The sequence below is a fragment of the Muscardinus avellanarius genome (genome assembly GCF_963383645.1).
Source record: "Muscardinus avellanarius genome assembly, chromosome: 1".
NCBI classification, from domain to species: domain Eukaryota; kingdom Metazoa; phylum Chordata; class Mammalia; order Rodentia; family Gliridae; genus Muscardinus; species Muscardinus avellanarius.
Window position 1 is genome coordinate 129,657,143 of NC_137786.1, and position 18,324 is coordinate 129,675,466.

The window sequence follows — 18,324 nt, forward strand, 5'->3', positions numbered from 1 at the left end:
TTCAAGAATATCTAAAAAAGTAGAAATGAGCTATGTTCAGGGACTGGGAGACTTAATCCTGCTAAGATGGTAAAATTTCATAAATTGATCTATAAATGCAATATAATCTTATTAGAACTCCAGCTGATTTTTATGTTGAAATTGATAAGCTGACTCTAATATTTATACAGAATTGCACAGGATCCATAAAAGCAAAATCAAACCCTTAGAAGAAGAGTAAAATTCTGAATGCTGACTTATACTTCTTCACTGCAAAGCTTACTTTAAATTAACAATAATCAAGATAGAGTAGTTCTGGCATATGAAAAGTCATACAGATCAATGAAATAAAACTGAAATTCCAGAAATAAACCCATGTCTAAGTTCAACTGATTTTTGTACAAGGGTGCCATTTAATGGAGGAAAGAAATATCATTTCAAGAAATAGTGCTTGAAACAATTGAATAACCATATGATGTAAAACCCCTTCCTCACATCATACATAAAAATTAACTCAAACAAATGGATCATAGGATAATATGTAAAATCTAAAACTATAATCCTACTGGAAGAAATTATAAGAGTAAATTTCCATGATCCTGGGTTACTCAAACACTTCTTAAAAGATACCAAAGGAATAAGCAATAGAAGACAAAATAAATTGGGCATTATAAAAATTTTAAACTTTAATGCTTCAATGGTTACCATTAAGAAAGTAAAAGACAACTCTTCCACACAAATGAGAGGAAATACTTATAAATCACTATTATCTAGTAAAGAAAATGTATTTAGAATATATAAGGAATTCTTAAAACTCAATCACAAAAAGAAAACCCAATTAAAAATGGGCAAGGGAACTGAATAGACATTTCTTTAAAAGAGCTATATAAATTGCCAATAAGCACACATAAAGACAGTCAACATTATTAGCCACCAGGGAAATGCAAATAAAAACCACAGGAGGATTGTAAGCCAGCCTCGCAAATTAATGAGGCCCTTGAGCTTAGTGAGACCCTGTTTCAAGATAAAAAATAAAATAAAATAGGACTGGGGTTATAGCTCAGAGGTAGAAGGCCCCTGATTTCAAGACCCAGTACCACAAAAACAAAACAAAAAAGAGATATTACTTCATTCTGTGAAGATGACAGTTATCAGAAAAAGCCAAATGATAAGGGTCAAAGAAATATAGCAACTAGAACTTGCTGCTGGTGGAACTGTAAGATGATGAGCTGACAATTTCTCAAAAGGTTAAACATAGCTATCATATGACCCAACAATTCCACTTCTATAAATGAACCCAAGACAGATGAAAGCCTATCCATCTAAAACCCTGTAAACAAATGCTTATAGCCCAAAATAAAAACCACCACAATGGATAGACAAATAACTCTGATCTATTCATATAATAGATTATTCCGCCATTTGAAAAAGGAATACAGCACTGACTCATGCTACAGCATGAATGGACCCTGAGAACAAATAAAGAAGCAAGACACAAAAGACCACATATTGTATGACTCCACCTATAAACAATGCCCAGAACAGGAAAGTTTTAGAGACAAAGAGTAAATTACTGGTTGCTCACGACTGGGGGTTAAAGACAGGTAGAGAAAAAATATTTGTTAATAGATACAGAATTTCCTTCTAAAATATTGAAGAAGCTCTAAAATTAACCACAATAGTTGTACAGATCTGAGTTACTTTATTTCTATTTTTAAACTTTATTATTATTATTATCATCATCATCTTATTATTATTATTTTGGTGCTGGGATTGAACCCAGGAGCATTCTCCCTCTGAGCTACACCGCTTAGCCCTTCTATTATTATTATTATTATTATTATTATTATTATTATTATTATTTTGGTACCAGGAATGGAACCCAGGGACATTCTACCTCTGAGCTACACCCCCAGCCCTATTTTTTAGTCTTTTTAAAAATTATTATTATCATTTTTTAAAATTTATTTTTATTGGTGCATTGTAATCATACATCACATTGGAATATAAGACTTGAGAGGATATACAAGCACACATCATCCAATTAGCCCTCATCCAGCCCCCATCCCATTCCCTCCCCCCCTCGATCCCATGCTTGTTTGGTGATTAACTTTGATACATATGTTTATGTACCTCCTGCTTTTTAAAGAGGCTCCATCTTCCCCTATTCCATACCCCATGATTGGTCACCTTAATTGCTTCACTATAGGGCCCTTTCTGTAGCTTGACCACTTCTTGTTGCCCATTTCCTCCTAGTTATTGCTGATTAGGGGAAGCATCTGGTTTTACTTTTCTGCGATATTTCTCTGTGCATGCTGTGTTGCAAATACCGATCCCACTCTTTACAGCCCCAGTTGTGGCCTGGCTACCCGGTGGACTGATCAGACCTCGCTGGCTCAAGCAGCAGCCTTGCCTCATGGGAGACCCCGGTCCTGGCCTCGCTAGCCCCGACACTGGCCTAACCCCGCAGCTGGCTCCGATCCTGGCCTCAGAGGCCCCAGCACCGGTCTTGCCTCACGGCAGGCTCCGATGTTAGCCGATGGCCCCGGCATCAGCCTAACCCCTTGGCAGGCTCCGATCCAGGCCTTGGAGGCCTCAGTAGTGGCCTTGCCTCACGGCAGGCTCCGATCCCGGCCTCAATAGTGGCTTTGCCTCACGGAAGACCCCGATGCCAGCCAGTGGCCCCGGCACCAGCCTAACCCCTCAGCAGGCTCTGATCTCAGCCTCAAAGGCCTCAGCATCGGCCTTGCCTCGTGGCAGGCTCCGATCCCAGCCTCGCTGGCCCTGGCACCAGCCTAACCCCTCGGCAGGCTCCGATACCGGCCTCAGAGACCTCAATAGCAGCCTTGCCTCACGGAAGACTCCGATGCTGGCCAGTGGCCCCAGCACCAGCCTAACCCCTCAGCAGGCTCTGATCCTGGCCTCGGAGGCTCCAGCACTGGCCTTGCCTCGCGGCAGGGTTCAATCACAGCCTCACTGGCCCCAGCACCGGCCTAACCCCTCGGCAGGCTCTGATCCCGGCCTCGGAGGCCTCAATAATGGCATTGCCTCACAAAAGGCTCCAATGCCGGCTGTTGGCCCCGGCACTGACCTAACACCTCGGCAGGCTCCGATTCCAGTCTCGGAGGCCCCAGCACCGGCCTTGCCTCACGGCAGGCTCCGATCCCAGCTTTGCTGTGTCTGTCGCCGGCCTCACCTCTCGGCAGGCTCTAATCCGAGCACCCTCTTCGCCCAACTATTTGTCCCACGTTCTCGAGGGTGCATGGTGGTGGTAGCATTCTGCCTCTGGGGTCATTACTTCAAAAGTTCCAGGTGTAATGTATCAGATCTCTGCCTCCCCTGAGTACTGGCCACTGCCACCGCCACTGCCACTGCCTCCACCATTTCCAATCTTTCCCAAGCTCTTTTTCCACTCTGAATGTTGTCCAATCTTCCTAAGCATGCGCGACGGTAGCATACAACCTTTGGTATAATTTCTCCAAACAAACAAAAATAAATAAATAAATAAATAAATAAATAAATAAATAAGGTTGGTAGGCTCCGATTTCTGCTTCTCCTGAATACAATTCTCCATTGCCAACGCGGAGACCACTTTCAGCACCGCCTTTCTCCTTGGTCTCCGCTAAAGTCTCTCGCCTTACAGGTGATGTCCAAGATTCTTAACAATGTAGAGAAGAAGCAGTCCTCCTTAGCGGGGAATTTTTCCAATAATTCCAGTTCATTTGGATAAGTTTTGTCTACATCTCCAGTATCCTGGCATTCACCACCTTCTTGACCCCTCTCCGATATTTTCCTTTTTTCTTTTTCTTTTCCTTTTTTACAGGATCCTTCCGGGTAGAGAGGGGGTCGCCTAGGGGAGCTCCGCCAGCGCCTGCCCACCCACCCAGGGTCGGGGGCGGGGTCCTTCCGGGTAGAGAGGGGGGTCACCTAGGGGCGCCCTGCCGGCGCCTGCCCACCCGCCCAGGGTCGGGGGCCCAGGGGCCCTGGACCACGGGGTCCTTCCGGGTGGAGAGGGGGGCTACCTAGGGGCTCCCCGCCAGAGCCTGGCCACCCGCCCAGGGTCGGGGACCCGGGGTCCTTCCGGGTGGAGAGGGGGGTCGCCTAGGGGCGCCCCGCCGGGGCCTGCCCACCCGCCCAGGGTCGGGGGCCAGGGTCCTTCCGGGTGGAGAGGGGGGCCGCCTCTTATTATTATTTTTGAAATAGGGTCTCACTGAGTTGTGAAGGGCCTTGACAAGTAGCTGAGGCTGTCTGTGAACTGCAATCCTCTGATCTCTGCCTCCCAAATGCTGGGATTACAAGCATGAGTCACCACACATGGCTCTTCTTTATTATTTTGAAAGAGTGTCTCACTAAGTTGCCAAGGTTGGCCTGAACTTGAGATCATCCTGTCTCAGCCTCTCAAGTTCTGGGATTATAAGCATGTATCATTGCATCTGGCTGAATTATATTCCTTTAAAAAGTTAATTGATGCTATGTTAATTATATATCAGCGAAGCTCTTATTTTTAAGTGACTAATGCCATATTAAAAAAAAAAAACCAACAGCAATCAAAATTACTAAGGAACATTTACTGAGCATGTACACATACATATACACCCAAATCAAGATAAAACTGGCTTGAAAATAACAGAATCCTGGCTCAAGTTAAAGTGTAGAGATATTGCTTTGAAGTATTTTCTTTACTAAGCAATAAAGTTACTTTCCCTAAAATAAATAAATTTCTATGAGAAATGGGAAAACCTTTCAACAAGGAAATAAGCTTTTACAACGGTTGCTACCATTCCCCTTTACCTGAATACTCCATACAAAGATCAACTAATGTATGCTTTAGTAAAGTAGAAAAATACTAAATAAGGAAAGAATAAAAAATTTCCCCCTCTCTGGGCATGGTGGTGCACACTTGTAATCCCAGTACTTGAGAGGCTGAGACAGGAGAATCGCAGGTTTTTGACCAGCTCAGCTACTTAGTGAGGCCCTCCACAACTTAGTGAGACCCTGTTTCAAAAATAAAGAATAAAAAATAGGGTTGGGAGTGTAGCTTGAGTAGAAATGCCCCTTGTTTTCAATCCTCAGTACCAAAAAATAAAAATAAAAATCCTGTAATTCATATATATATATATATATATATATATATATATATATCCTTAAACCCTAAAGATACTTACTTTAATGGAAGCAATTCAAGTAAATTTAAATTCTAGGGCCCAGAATATTTTTCTTCTCCTTTTATTAAGAGAAAAGGAAAGGGCAGAAGAAATGTAATATAACAAGAAAAAATAAATTTCATTGTTTCTTTTCCCCTCTAAAATCTACTGGTCCTTGATTTTTTTTAAATTTGTATCAGAGCAAACATTTCAGAGTAGGTATTCTATAGAATCTTGCTCAAATTAAATCATATCAATAATATACAAAAATTCTAATTTTCTTGATTTTTTAATTTCCTGCAATACTGCTTTAGTTAATTGTAAAATTCTCTATATATTTATATAGTACCATAAACTATGTAAGTAATAAGTGCTGTTTAAAATAGTTTTGATATTCATGGGCACTGATAAAATATACATGCCCTTCAACTGTTAATTTCCAGTTAATCATACCTTAAGATCCTTAAAATCTTTTTTTTAGGTTAGGTCCTTAAGCCTGTTTTTAAATCACTTTATTCATTAATAAGCTATTATTATTAATAAGCTATTATTGTAAAAGCAAATAATAACAAGCTTGGTGGAGCTCATGGTTTTCAATAGTCTAGACATTTTAATGCATATAAACTTTTTTTGAAATAATCAACAGAGACATATGGCAGAATTTAAAAAGTACAAGCACAGACAATGAAGCATGCATAGGAGCTCAGCATGTGTGAAGAACAGCCGGGCAAGCTCCCCGCTAGTTGGGAGGAGCCTCTGTGCCAGTCTCTGGGAGCCCCTGACCACACTAAAGAAAATGGCACTCACCTGGTTTTGGCACTGAGTTGGTCACTGATGGGGGAACTTTCTGGTTAATTAGCTCGACACAATGTCCAGGGAAGAGTCCCACCTAAAGAAAAGCAACAAAGAGACAATTCCAAACCAGTGAAGAAGACAGCATGTGAACACTGCCAACTCAATTCCAGTAATGCACTCTGGTCCCTCCCAAGTGATCCTGTTATTCCAAGACTGTGTAGCAAATGATGCCAAGTACACAACAAACAATAAAACAATCTGTTGCTATGAATGTGCAGAGTTATGTGGGGCTTTCTGGCCAAATAGCTAAGTCTGGTTTTCTAGTGTTAGTTTTTATTCACATTTTGATTGTTTTATATAACTTTATTGGTGTATTGTAATTATACCTTACAGTGAAATTCAAACTGATAGTTTATATATACACACATCACTTGGCCTGTTTCCCTGGTGATCCCACCCCGCTCCCTCCCCATACTTGTTACTGAGATTGGTAATGATAACTCATATATGAACACTTTGATATTATTTGATGTTTCCTTCCTCAAACCTCTTTTCCCCTCTTTTCCCCTCCTCCATCTTTTCCCACTATTCTACTGGTCTCTTTCCTTTTGGGGTAAGGGGGGTAGTACTGGGGATTGAACCCAGAGGCATTCTATCTCCAAACTATAGCTACAGCCATTTTAAAAAGAACTTTTTTTTTTTTTCTGCTTTGAGACAGAATCACTAGATTCCTGAGAGTCTTGCTAAATTGCTGAGGCTGGTCTCAAACTTGAAATCCCACTATCTCAGCCTCCCAAGTACAGGGATTACAAGCATGTGCCACCATGCCCAGCTCTTTCTCCTCTTTTATCTGAAATCCCTTTTGTTTCCTATTTTCTCTCTAGCTCCCACAGATGAGAGAAAACATAGACTTTCTTAGACTGGCTGATTTCACTTACCATAATGCTCTCAAGTTCCATCCATTTTCCTATAAATGGCATAATTTTTTTCTTCTTTAAGGCTGAGTAAAACACGATTGTCTATATACACATTTCCTTTGTCCATTCATCTGATGGACACCTATGTTGGTTTATAGCAGCACAATTCACAGCAGTGTAGTTTTAGAGGCTTTTTTGCGGTACTGGGAATGAAACCCCGGGACATTCTACCTCTGAGCTATACCCCCAGCCTTATTTTTTATTCTTTATTTTGAAACAGGGTCTCAGTGAGTTGCAAAGGGCTTCACTAAGTACCCGAGGCTGTCCACAAACCATGATCCTCCTGTCTTCAGCCTCTGGAATGCTGAAATTACAAGCATGCGTCACCATGCCCAGTTTAGTTTGTTTTTTAGTTTTTAAACTTCTTTTATACCAGTTAAAATATTTGTCCTACAGCAAGCTAAGCATGCAGTAGGTAAAATTTTACTGCATAACAATTCACTTTGCTGAAATCTCAACTAGCTGTGTTGATATCTCTGTTGCCAACTTATTATGCTTATTGTCTTCTTTATGATTCTTTAAAAAGTCAACACTAAGACACAATTCAAATGTTTTTGTAAATTTTCTCTGCAATCTCTTTACAGATTTCATGGAATAAAGAAACATGATTAAAATGCATTTCTGAAAAAATAACTAATTTAAAATCCTGGTGTCCAGTGCTAAGAGAGAAGAAAATGGCCAATTTTAGCAGTGGCAACAGACTCTGGCTTTGAAGAACAAACCACATTGACCTAATAGCAGAATTGCCTACATGGCTTTTATTAGAATTAAAACAAGCCATGTCAAGAAAATACTGAGTCCCAAAGCATTTGGAGATACTATGTAGATAATAGAACAAATACAGAGATAAACAGTCTAGGGGAAAAAAGTAAAAGGGAAATCTTTACCAATATTTATAGATGTTTCCTTAGATAGGGATATAAATGGGCTGCCAGGCAGCAGATGTTAAAGCTGAAACATGAAAACTATATCACGTTGTATCTCCCTCTGTTGACAGACTCTGGGAAGAATGGAACAGCCTTCCAAGAGCATGATTCATCACAAAGTTCTGAGCTGTATAATTTCCATCTGTGTGGGATTATATTCATATACTCATTTGCTGCATTCTTATTTCAATTTCTGGATCAATATTCTATTGTACTTATCAAAATTTTTAGGATGTAACCAGCTATCATGAGGTAAAAAGGAGTTATTAACAGATTATTAGTTTTGCTTGAAAGATCTGTATTTGGGATTCTCAAATATGCACTGCCTTCAAAATGATGCTTCAAGTATGTGTTTTATTGATGATGGGCTATAACACATTTACTCAACTTTCTGTTTCACTAAACATGCTGAATGCTTCCAAGATTGGTTGGAACCAGGTAAGAATCAACTAGAAAAATCTTTGGAGGGAGACAATAGTTAAAATTGGGTTCTACTGTTGAACAAGGGTTCCTTTCTATCCCTACAGTAAACAAAGTCCCAGACTTATTCCTATAGTTATCTGTCTAACATCCCCTTCAAGTTGCACCAAAATATTTATTGTTGTTGTTTTGTTTTGTTGTTTTATTTGTTTTTGTTTTTTTGATGCTGGAGATGGGACACAAGGCATTCCACTTCTGAGCTACACCCCCAACCCTTTTTAAATTTTTATTTTGAAATGGAGGTATTGCTAAGTTACATGCTTTTCAATGCCAAAAAAAAAAAAAAATCTTTCTCCAGTGGCTTTTTAAATTCTAACTTATGGCTAGTGAAACTATTTTTCATGAAGCTTAGTAAAGTACTACTCTTGTTCCGAGAGACATGCCACATAGTTGTTGCTGTTTTTTAATCAGTTGGAACTATTTGGTCCCAGAGGGTTCAAAATCTACTATTTTATTTTCTGTGACTTCCTGTCCGCCCAGGTTTCTAGTGTTATATTCTGTGACAAATGGCTGACATAGAAACTCAGAGGCATCTCATCTCTTTCATTACTATATTTACTTCCCCCTGAAGGTACTGTTTTCCTTCATATATATAATTTTTTGGCTATCTAGTAAAAATGCTGTGTATGAATATCCATTTGAAATTATAACTAAGCACCATTAGTTTCCTTGCAATATTAATCTTCTGCCAAATCAATCCAGCAGTCATCTACCTTGCTCAACCTAACCCAATATACTTCCACACTTGCATGTTATGTGTTTATGGAGAAAATTAGCTTCATTGAGGAGATTCATACCAATGAAAATTCAGTCTATTATCTAGAAATGACAACCACTTTTCCTCACTCCCCAAACGTTCTCAGAGACTTGATCTTTTGAGGTTGTATTTAAGAAATATTCCCTTAACACAAAGCCATGAAAGTTTTCTATCTTCTTCAAGAAGTTGAGCTGGGCGTGGTGGTACATGCTTGTAATCTCAGCATTTGGGAGGCTGAGACTGGAGGATCACAGTTCACAGACAGCCTCAGCTACTTAGTGAGGGCCTCCGCAAATTAGTGAGACCCTGTTTCAAAAGATATAAAGAAGCCAGGCGTGGTGGCGCACACTTGTAATCCCAGCAATCGGAAGGCGAGACTGGAGGATCACGGTTCGTGGACAGCCTCAGCTACTTAGTGAGACCCTCTGCAACTCAGTGAGATCCGGTTTCAAAATAAAAGAATAAAAAATAGGGCAGGGGCTATAGCTTGTAGATCGAATGCCTCTGGGTTGCATCCCCAGACCCACAAAAAAAAAATATATATATATATATATATATAAAATAAAAAATGGAACAGGGGTGTAGCTCAGAGCTCAAATGCCCCTGGGTTCCATCCCCAGGCCCACATACACACAAAAAGTTTTACAGCTTATGTTTCATAATATAAAACATAATCTATTTTGAGTTAATTTTTGCAGATGCTGCAATAAAGTTTATTTGGGAGGCAAAAATAGACCATGTCTCTTCACTGAATTGAACTGAGACCTTTACTGAAAATCAATGAGTTGTCATGTATGTACAGGTCTATTTCTAGACTCTTCTGTTCTATTAGTCTACTTATCTCCATTTCCACTGATACTACACTCTCTTGATAATGTAACTTGATAGTAAATCTTCAATTAGTGTTAGTTTTCTAATTCTGTTCCATTTCAAACATTCAGGTTCTTCTGTTTTCCAGGTCTTTTGTACTTCCCATATGAATTGTTTGATCTCTGTCAATTTCTACATAAGAGTTTGCTAGGATTCTGACTGATACCAATTTGGGAAGAAATAGCATCTTAACAATATAGTCTTCCAATACATAAACACAGTATCTCTCTCCATTTAGGTCTTCTCTTACTTCTCCCAGCAATGTTCTGTACTTTTAAATGTACAGATCTTTCTTCAGATATATCCTTAAGTGTTCTGCATTTTTTATTCTAATATAAATAGGTTTTATTTTCTGACTGATGTTAATGCTATTAGTCTGGAGACTAAGAATCGCAAGGTTCTTGAGAAGTTGTTAAAAATATTTGTATCTAAATATATATTGTGAATTGGGTGTGATGTTGCGCACCTGGAATCCTAGTGCTTAGGAGGCAGAGACAGGAATATTAAAGGCTCAAGGCCAGTCTCAGCAACTTAGTGAGACCCTGTTTCCAAATAAATAAAATTAGGTGTAGCACAGAGGTAGAATACCCTTGGGTTTAATACCTTGCACCACATACACACACACACACACACACACACACACACACACACACACACACATACATACATACTATATATACATATGCATATACATACATATAATGTTTTCCTGCGGTATTGGGTATTGAACCCAGGGGCATTCTACCTCTGAGATACGCCTCCAGTCCTATTTTATTCTTTATTTTGAAACAGGGTCTCACTAAATTGCAGAGGGGCTCACTAAGTAGCTGAGGCTGGCCTGGACCCTGTGATCCTCCTGTCTCAGTCCCAAGTGCTGGGATTACAAGCATGAGCCACCATGCCCAGCTCCACAGTGTATATTGTAAAGATGCAAATTACTTTTATTTTTCCTTTACATTATATGTGAAAATTTACATCAATGTTTTTGAAATTATTCTGTTTTTTAAAACAGAACAGTTTATCTAAATTTCCATCACTGTAAAAAAAAAAAAAAAAAAAAAAAACTTCTATCACTGTAAAATGACTGCTAGGAACCAGATGTTCCATTATCATCTTTTCTATTTTAGAAATCTATGAGTCATATAAGTAGAAGTCACTAGTGTCCATTAAATTACTATAGTGAGATGTTTTTGCCTGAATGCCTATTTTATTTTATTTTATTTATTTATTTATTTTTATTGGTGCACTGTATTCATACATCATAGTGGGATACATACTTCTGTAGACATACATGCACATTTTTCCCAGTCAGCCCCCACCCAATCCCCACCCCATTCTCTCCCTATCCCTCCCTCTCATGCTTGGCTTAGTAGTTGACATCTAGTATTATGGCAATTTATCTAACATTAAAAATGATAATCTCACATAACAATTTCATTTGTCTGATACCAAGCTTTTGATGACTTAAAGATAACATTTCAATATTTCTTTTTGCTTTCTTTCTTACCAGAGAATATTTTTTCTATTTTTTAGGTGAAACTATCATATATTTATATATTTATTTTTCAGAAAAAAATCTATCCTAATATGGAATATGGAGTCTAGGTACCCAAAACGATCTTGAAAAAGAACAAAGCTAGAAGATATATATTTTCTGATTTCAAACCATATAAAGCTACAATAATTGAAACAGTGTAGTACTATTCTAAAGGCAGATATATAAACCATTGTGTTAAATAAAAGCCTAGAGCTAAATTCTTCCCTATATTGTCAAGTTATTTTTGACAAGGTTTCCACGATCATTTGGTGGTGAAAATGATAATCTTTTAACTAAATATTGTTAAAAAATAATAATTACATGGAAAAGAATAAAATTGGACCCTTACCTAATCCCATATACAAATATTAACTCAAAATAGATAATAGACCTAAATATAAATCTTAAGACTATAAACTTTTAGAAGAAAATCTGGGTCATAAAACCTCACAACATTGAAATTGGCGGTGATTTCTTGGTTATGATTTCAATGGCACAGGCAACAGAGGAGTATACAGACTCCCTAAAAATAAAAAAAAATTGTATATCCAAAGACAATGTAAACAGAGTTAACAGTTACTAATAGAATGGGATAAAATATTTCCAATTGCTATATCTGAAGGTATATTAATATTCCAACTAGAAATCCTAAAAATTAACAACAATAAAGGCAAACAATACCATTTAGAGATAGGTAAAAGACTAACATAAATAATGAATCTTCACAGATAACCAATCTTAATTGTCTGTTGGATGGAAACTCTTGTTTCTCTGGTTCTGGTGTGTGTTACCTATTTCTTCTTTGTAGTTAATCTCTTTGAGTATTTTCTCTAGTGCTGGTTTTGAAGACATAAATTCCTTCAGTTTCTGTCTGTCATGGAAGCTTCTTATTTTTCCATCTAATTTGATAGAAAGTTTTGCTGGGTAGGAAATTTTTGGCTGGAAGTTGTTTTCTTTCAGAGTTGGGAATATGTTACTCCAAGCTCTTCTGGCTCTCATGACTTGGTTTGGGAAGTCTGGAGTGATTCTAATTGGTTTGCCTCTGAATGTCACTTGGCCCTTTGTTTTTGTTGCCTTTAAGATTCTCTGCTTGGCTTCCACATTGGTCATTTTGACAATTATGTGGCGTGGGGATCCTCTTCTCTGATCCTGTCCAAAGGGAGTTCTATAAGTTTCCTGGACCTTTGTATCAACCTCTTGCTCTATGTTTGGAAAATTTTCTGCTATTACTTCTTTGAAGAGATTGTTGATCCCTTTGGTTTCACTTTCTTTTCCCTCCTCTATTCCAATTATTCTTAGGTTAGCTCTCTTAAAATGGGCCCATATTTCTTCAATATCAGACTCCTGCTGTCGGATATTTTTTTCTAAATAGAAACTATGAGTTCATTTTTGGATTGCTCATCTTCTAAGAGCGAGATTCTGTTCTCCATGTGTTCTAATCGGTTGTTTGTGCTTTGAATTGAGGCCTTTACTTCATTAATTGCATCCTTTATCTCTTTTTGGCTCTCTCTGAGTTCTTTTCGAAGCACCTCTATTATTTCTACAGTTATTTTCCTGATTTGATCTTCTAGAAATCTCTGATTTTCTGTTTTATCGGGTTCTGATGTTGTGGGGTTGTGGGTATTAATTGCTCCAGTATTATTCCTCTTTCCCATGATTTCCGATGTTTGTGCCTTCTCTGGGTTCTTCCCTTGGGTCACTATGACTTCCCTTAAGGTGTTCTGGATCTCAAGTCAGTAGTATCTCGGACCCCACTACTCCTTTACTGGGTTTTATCACAGAGTCTCCGACCCAGAGAGTCGATAGAGGCTGCTTTAGACTGTGGGGGGTGCCAGGTTGCATGTTCTCCTATGGTGTGATATCTCTGCCACCGCCCCTCCCCCACTGGGTCAAGTCCCAGGGAGTACAGTACTGGGATTTCTCCTCTGTGGCCCGCAATTTGACTCACTGTTCTTGAGTACGCAGATGTAGCTGTACTGGCCTCGCTGAATTCGCTGCTGCTGCCGCCGGTGGCAATATGGCGCTGTTGCTACGCCCTCGGCTATGGGGCTGGCGTTTTTCTTCTTGATTTTGATTTCTACTCTGAATCCCTATAGCGTGTGCTGAGCTCAGCCACTGGGAGCTTTAGATGCTCTCTGCGCGGAGAGATCCCGCCTAGCTGTTCCACAGTGGCTCACCTCGGCTTGCTGTAGCCGTCCCGTGAATTCGCCGGTGTCTCCGGCAGTATAGCGCTGCTGCTGCGTCTGCAGCGTCCTCGGGCGCGAGGCCGGTGTATCTCCTCTGTGGCTCTGTTCTCAGTCCGCTTTCTCTCTGGAGCCTGGTGATTTTTTGTTTCACTGGTGATGGTGTTTTCTGGCTATGAAAGGCGCTGATTTTATGGTAATGGAGATTTGTTGTTAGCGGGGCTCTTAAGCCCTGCTTTTCTCGGTCGCCATCTTCCCGTAAGTCCTGAATGCCTATTTTAATGTAAGCTCTGTGCTAAATAAAAGATAGCACAGGGCTAGTTGTTTTACTCTCCACACTGTAGATCACTCCATATGTAAAATGGAGTAACTTTACCTTCTTTATAAAGTGTGAGGACTGCAGGGGGATGAAAAACATGTGAGGAATCCACATCGAAGCACTCAGGAAGTATTTGCAATATTTTTCATTGTGCTATCATGCAGTCCCTCTTCTCTTTGATTTATGTAACATTACAAAAATAATTTACTGTATATGATTCCTTATTAGTTATCTGGAGAGGAAATATTTTGCTCTATTTGCTTTTTTTGTGTGTGTGTGGTACTGGCGTTCCTGGAAGCCCTTCTACCTCTGGGCTACACTCCCAGACCTATTTTTATTTTTGGAAACAGGGTCTCTTAAGCCAGCGCGGCTGGCTTCGAACCTGTGCGATTCTCCTGTCTCCGCCTCCCAAGCGTGGGGATTACAAGCGTGCACCACCACGCCCCGGATCTATTTGCTTTTAAGTAATATAAACGTGTAAGCTTTGGATTCCAGATTATTGGGGGGGGGGTAAAACTTTCAAATATCTGTCCGTCTGGATAAGAAGAATTTCCTGAAAATCATCTATTTATGGTAAGGAAACTTTTTATTGTCCAAGAATCCTTTCTCTGATACCTGAACACAAAAATGCCCACATGTCATTCTGAAATAAGTATTAAAAATAAAATAGCTGATCTTGACCAGCATATGCAAAGATCTGAGAACATGACCTGTATAAAATTCTGTCAATTTCTAAATAGAATTGTATCCATTAAACTAAGTATATTCCAAATGTGTTTCAAGAAAACTTTCTGCAAGGAGGGTAACAGAACAGCTACTGGCCTGTTTACTCCCTCATGAGCAACCAGAGTAATCCACAGGAGACTAGAGCAATGGCTCTCACCTTCTGTGCAGGAAAATCACTTAAGGAGCTTATTAAAATTTCTGCCTCACACCTAAGATTCTGATGACCAACATTCAGTTTTAGTAAATTAATCAAGTTCTCCCAATGCTCATGCTTCCACATAAAATCCTGAAACACAGCACTGAAGAAACTAAAAATGCTCAAAGATACTAATGTTGTGTTTATATAATGCCTTTTGTCTCACCTCACACTCCAGCAACATTCTACACATGAGCACAAATCAAGTGAGGCCGGGATTGGAAAATTAAGAAACTAAAGGTAAGAGGTAGGTTTTCTTATCCTTAGCACATTATGTGAAGAAAGCTCAGAAAACAAAGATAAAAGATTGAATCTACTACTTAGGAAACAAGAAATACAGATTTCAGAATTTCAAATTACTGTAGTTAATATAATTTCACACTTCCTACTTCTAGAAGTTTAAGAAAAGAAAGAGAGTCATGGTATAATTTAAACACATGGATGAACTTACCCTTCCGTTCCCACAGCTAAATTATGGTGCGAGCTAGGACAATACACTGAATAGGATTTGGCAAGATGCTAATCTCTACCAACCACCAGCTGAGTAGCAGTTTACCTACAGCACACGTATAGACAAGCATATAGGGCTGTCCCCACCTCCTACCCCAAAACTACTCCAACAGAATTTGGGGGTTAGGTGCTGAAACTTCAAGTTACCCTGGTGATTCTTATAGATGCTACATTTTGAGGATCAATGGCAGAGGAAAGAAGTCCTGGAAAGAGAATGAAGCACAGTATCCTTAAGTATATTCAGTAAATGGTATTTCTTGGACTGACTTTTTCTGTAAATTAAGACAACAAGGCAACACCATTATTAAAGTGGTTAAAACCCAAGAAACCTGGCAGTCACTTAATGCTGGTGACTATGCTGAGAAGTAAGAACTATCACTCAATGCTGTTGGTGATGTGGAATGGCACATCCATCTTGGAAGACAATTTGGTGGTTTCTTATAGAACAGGAACACATTCTTACAACATGATCAGCAACCACAAGCCTTGGTATTTACACAAAGAACTTGGAAACTTCTGTCGGCCCAAAAATCTGTACATGAATGTTTATAGCAGCTTTACACATAATTACTAAAAACATGAAAGCAACTAAGACGTCCTTTAGTAGGCGAATGAATAAACATACTGTATTAATATCTAGAACATTAATATTGGATATCTGCTCCAAGGGGGGGGAGCTATCAAGTCATAGAAAAAGGAATTTTAAGTGCATATTACTAAGTGAAGGAAGCTAGTCAGACTACACTTTTTTTTTATTCCAACTATATGACTTTCTAGAACAGGTGAAACTATGATGACATAGGTCGGTGGTTACCAGGAGTTCAGAGGGAGGGAAGGATGAATAGGTAAAGTATGGGAGAATTTTAGAATAAACTATTTCATATGAAACTGTAATACTAGATACATATATCACTCAGTATTCATTAAAACTCACTGAATATACAACACTGAAAATGAACCCTAATGTAGATGATGGACAATAGTTAATAATAGTGTATCAATACTGGTCCCTTAACTATAATAAAAAAACAAGTCCAGCTGGGCGTATGGCCCATGCTTGTAATCCCAGTACTTGGAAGGCTAAGACAAAAGGATTGCAGGTTCACGGCCAGCCTCAGCTACTTAGTATGGCCCTCTGCAACTTAGTGAGGCCCTGTTTCAAAATAAAAAATAAAAAATAGGGATAGGTGTGGAGCTCAGAGGTAGAAGGTCCCTGGGTTCCATCCTCTGAACCACACACACACACAAAAAAAGACCAAAACAAAAATTGTTCATGAACAAGTGATTTCAGGGAGAGATATGAGGTTATATTTTTACCTATGTGACTGGCCTGGGTATTCCTCAAACCACTTTTTTGGGGGGAGAGGTAGTATTAAATCCAGGAGCATTCTACCTCCAAGCTATGCCTCCATCTCTTTATTTTTGAAACAGGGTCTAGCTAAATTGCTGGAGCTAGCCTCGAATCTATGATCCTCCTCTCATCCTCCCAAGTACTAGGATTACAGGAAGCCATGCCCAGCTTCCTCAAATCACATTTATAGAAACAGTGTTCAGTGTGCACTGCAGGTAAACACAGCCAACAGCTGATGCATAGAGAAGAGCAGCCTTACCAATTCTATTCGGGTATAGCACAACACGATGGGACTAACAGGAGGACTGGGGTGGAGGTGGTAACTTTATGAAACTCCATGACTATCTGCTCAATTATTCTGTAAATCTAAAACTGTACTAAAAAAAATCAGGTCTACGCATAAATACTTCTTACAACAGTGAAGTCAGGACGGCAGCTGCACAGCACTAGTTTACAGCAACATAAAGGAAAGGCTATGCATGGTGCCCTGTAGCCTGTCATACCCTGACGCTGCCCAGAAAGAAGACAACACACACGTGGAACCTTGACAAAAGGTGAGGTCCAGGTAACAGGCTGCACAGAGCTGCAGTGCTCAAGGCAGGATGTCCCAGAAGGCTCTGCCTCCACCCTGGAAGCAGTGGCCCCTTGCTCCTCCCTTCTCTCTCCCAAGTCAACAGTACCAGTGATCTTGATCCCCAGGAAGACCACAGTCCTGGACAAGCCAATACCAAGACATGCTGTCATCTCCCCTGCAACGCTGGGAAAAATAGACAGAGCCATTGTGTGTCTTCCTCTGCGGTCTCTGACAGCCTGGAATGTAGTCAGCTTGTGACCAGAGCCAATGAAGCCAGCCCATTCCCACTGGCAAAAAGCTTTGTGAGTCACCTGGATACCCTCTCCCCAGAATGAATACACACACACACACACACACACACACACACACACACACACACACACACAGAATGTGCTCCTCCAAGAATCACTCCAAGACTCCCAGGGGAACCTGCTGGCCCCTGGCCCTCTCACTTGGCAGAGAGCCTGAGGAGAGTAGCCAGGCCAGCCCGTTCTCCATCCTGCCTTGGAGCAGGGCTCCACTGCCAGAGGGCATGAACCGCAAAGGCAGTGAGGATCTGCCATGACCTGAGAGCTCCAGTTGGACCCTTTTTAGGTGCTGCTTAAGGACAACAGAGGGTAGGGCAGCCACAGAGCAGTTATTAAGACTCCTTCCTTCCAAGGCCCTCAGGTTCTCACCATGCATGGCCACTGCCCTAAGCTCTGCCTGCTCTTGGTCTGGGGGCCTAGCACAGCTCACAAGAGCCATGCTCCCTGCTTGAGAGAGTGAGTCACTGAGAGAGTCAGTCCTAAAGATGGCCCAACCCAGTTGTGACAAAGGTTGGCTAGCACCTATTATGGGTTGAATTGTATCTACCCCAAATTCATTTGATGAATTCCAAACACCCAGTACCTCAACACATGGCTACATTTAGAGACTGCTTTTAATGAGATAAGCGAGGTTAAATGAGGTGGGCCCTAACCCAATTTGACTGACATCCTTATAAGGAGAGATTAGGATA

The 18,324-nt window shown here is 40.1% G+C and overlaps 1 protein-coding gene across 2 annotated transcripts in view; it reads right to left on the reverse strand.

The window, feature by feature from the left end:
• ARHGAP32 (Rho GTPase activating protein 32) overlaps positions 1-18,324 on the reverse strand; it is a gene marked incomplete at both ends in the record, with an annotated part of 189,254 nt that overhangs the window by 65,295 nt on the left and 105,635 nt on the right. For both annotated transcript variants that reach the window (XM_080703204.1, XM_080703203.1), the window contains one exon: positions 5,931-6,012. In XM_080703204.1, coding sequence (XP_080559330.1) covers positions 5,931-6,012 — 82 coding nt within the window. The remainder of the gene's footprint in view (positions 1-5,930; positions 6,013-18,324) is intronic.